The sequence below is a fragment of the Nannospalax galili genome, unplaced genomic scaffold, assembly GCF_000622305.1.
Source record: "Nannospalax galili isolate Female #2095 unplaced genomic scaffold, S.galili_v1.0 scaffold88, whole genome shotgun sequence".
NCBI classification, from domain to species: Eukaryota; Metazoa; Chordata; class Mammalia; order Rodentia; family Spalacidae; genus Nannospalax; species Nannospalax galili.
Window position 1 is genome coordinate 308,725 of NW_008358908.1, and position 2,243 is coordinate 310,967.

The following is a 2,243-nucleotide window of genomic DNA, read 5'->3' on the forward strand; positions in this document are numbered from 1 at the left end:
GCTTGGTGCATACTACTCCATGATACTGAAACTTTCTAGCACCTGTAGAAAATAGGCAGAAAATGGTGAATTAAGAAAGGGGAGTAGAGGATGAAAAAAGAAAAAGGTGGCAGAAAATTATCTATATGATATTAAATGATCAGCATATAAAGAAACAGGTCAGAAAAATAATATGCAAATAAAAAGCAATTAACCTATAGTTTCAAATGTTGTTTCTACAAAATATTAGACATTAACTTCTTTTTTATCACTTAACTTCCTTTAAAATTAGCTTACCAGAATCATAGCTTGGAGGCTTCATATCTCCCTGATTCAATTCTGTCCCATATTTCAATTTGTGGTATTTGGCTCTAACAAAGAAATGAGAAAATACAAACCATCTTAAAATACATTTAAGTAAACTTTAAGGTATGTAACAGTAGCTGTAAATATTCAGCAGTCCTGGCTCAACATCCCTAGAACTTCCAAAGGCTCATAAATTTCCATGGTATCAAAGTTGTAACAAAAACCACTTGCTTTTTTTTGTTGATGAACCACTGTCATTATAACAAAATAAAGAAATAATACTAGAAAACAATAAATCATTCTTGTAACTACAATGAACTCTACAACATTCTAGTTTCTGTTGTATTCAAATTTTCTTAATGATTGTAAGCCAAATTTTATTATCATCCAATAAAAAAGGTTTGACTGGTAAGTCAGGCTTGGTGGCGCACACCTTTGATCCCAGCACTTAAGAGACAGAGGCAGGCAGATCTCTGTAAGTTTGAGGCCAGCCTTGTCTCCAAAATGAGTTCCAGGACAGCTGGGGCTACAGGGAGACCCTGTTCTAAAAAGTACAGAAAAAAAAAAAAAAAGTTTGTCTGTGAAATTAAACTCAATAAATTAACCTTTACTGGATAATTACAATTCACCAAATATACTTAATAAGGAGCCATCCAAGGGAGGAAAAAAAAACAAATTAAATCGTCAGTGCCCAATGAGATATTCTAGTAGTAATAAATATTTTTCCTTTTCAATATATCCTTTGTCTTTTACTCAGAAAGAACTGTGAATGAGAAGAGTGTCTGATTTCTTTTAAAAGTTGGCAGAATAGTATTATTTATGGTTAACTGGATTTAACTGTTTAATTGAACTATTTCAGAGCTAGGCATATGAGAAAAATAATTCAGAAAAGGAGACTTTTTTAAGTCTAAAAATAGCCATTTCTGCCGGGTGTGGTGGTGCACGCCTGTAGTCCCAGCACTTGGGAGGCAGAGGCAGGCGGATCTCTGTGAGTTCAAGGCCAGCCTGGTCTACATAGTGAGTTCCAGGACAGCTGGGGCTACAGGGAGACCCTGCTTCAAAAAGACAAAAAAAAAAAAAGGCCATTTCTGCTTAATGTATTTGAATATTTTAAATTTTTCTCTATAAAATGAAGTTATTCATAAAAAATTTTCAATGAAGATAGACAATAAGTATGCAAATAAAAATAACAATAATTTCTAGAACTAAAATGAGTAAAGGAAAAGGCAACACAGCCAAATTTGAAAGCTTTTCTTCTTTATAAAAAAAAAGAACACAACATTTTGTGTAATTTAAAAATTATGTAAAAAAATTTACTCAGACATATTTACTAAAATCTACATTATTTTGCAATAACAATAATTTTGTAGTCACACAGAAGTCAAAATTTTTTTTAAATTCATTAGTTTTATATAGGAGGGAATCTTAAGAGTATAGGCACCAAATTATCTAGAACATGTTGCTTTATATTCCCAATGTTTCTTAATCACAAAGACCATCATTGAACTAAATTTTTCCAAGTCTATTTTGATATACTTATAATAGCGGTGATGCTTACAATGCAAGATGTAGAAATATTAATGACTTAACAGTTATAAAAAAGTAAATAAGATTCTTAATATAATTGTCATTCTTCACATTTTCCAGAAACAAATAACAGTATCTCCTTAGAAGTCAGAATAGCAAGTGAATATAACTAGTCTCAGGAAAGATTAAAAGTAGCATCTTTTAAAGAAAAGTAGCTTAATCCCAGTGCTCTTGGGGCAGAGACAGTGGAGCTCTGTGAGTTCAAAGCCAGCCTGGCCTACATAGTGAGTTCCAGACCAGGTGAGGCTACACAATGAGACCCTGTCTCAAAGAACAAAAAAGAAGCAATAAAATGTTATCAATCTTAATTTTTATATAGACAAAAATAATAATAATTAATAATAATAATAATAATAATAACCCTTCCAAAC

At 31.7% G+C, this 2,243-nt stretch overlaps 1 protein-coding gene across 1 annotated transcript in view; it reads right to left on the reverse strand.

Annotated features, from left to right (window-relative positions):
• The window catches only part of Strn (striatin), a gene marked incomplete in the record, with an annotated part of 106,432 nt that overhangs the window by 52,709 nt on the left and 51,480 nt on the right, over positions 1-2,243 (reverse strand). The window contains 1 exon segment of the mRNA XM_017795477.2: positions 277-350. Within this exon segment, the coding sequence (XP_017650966.1) occupies positions 277-350 (74 nt within the window).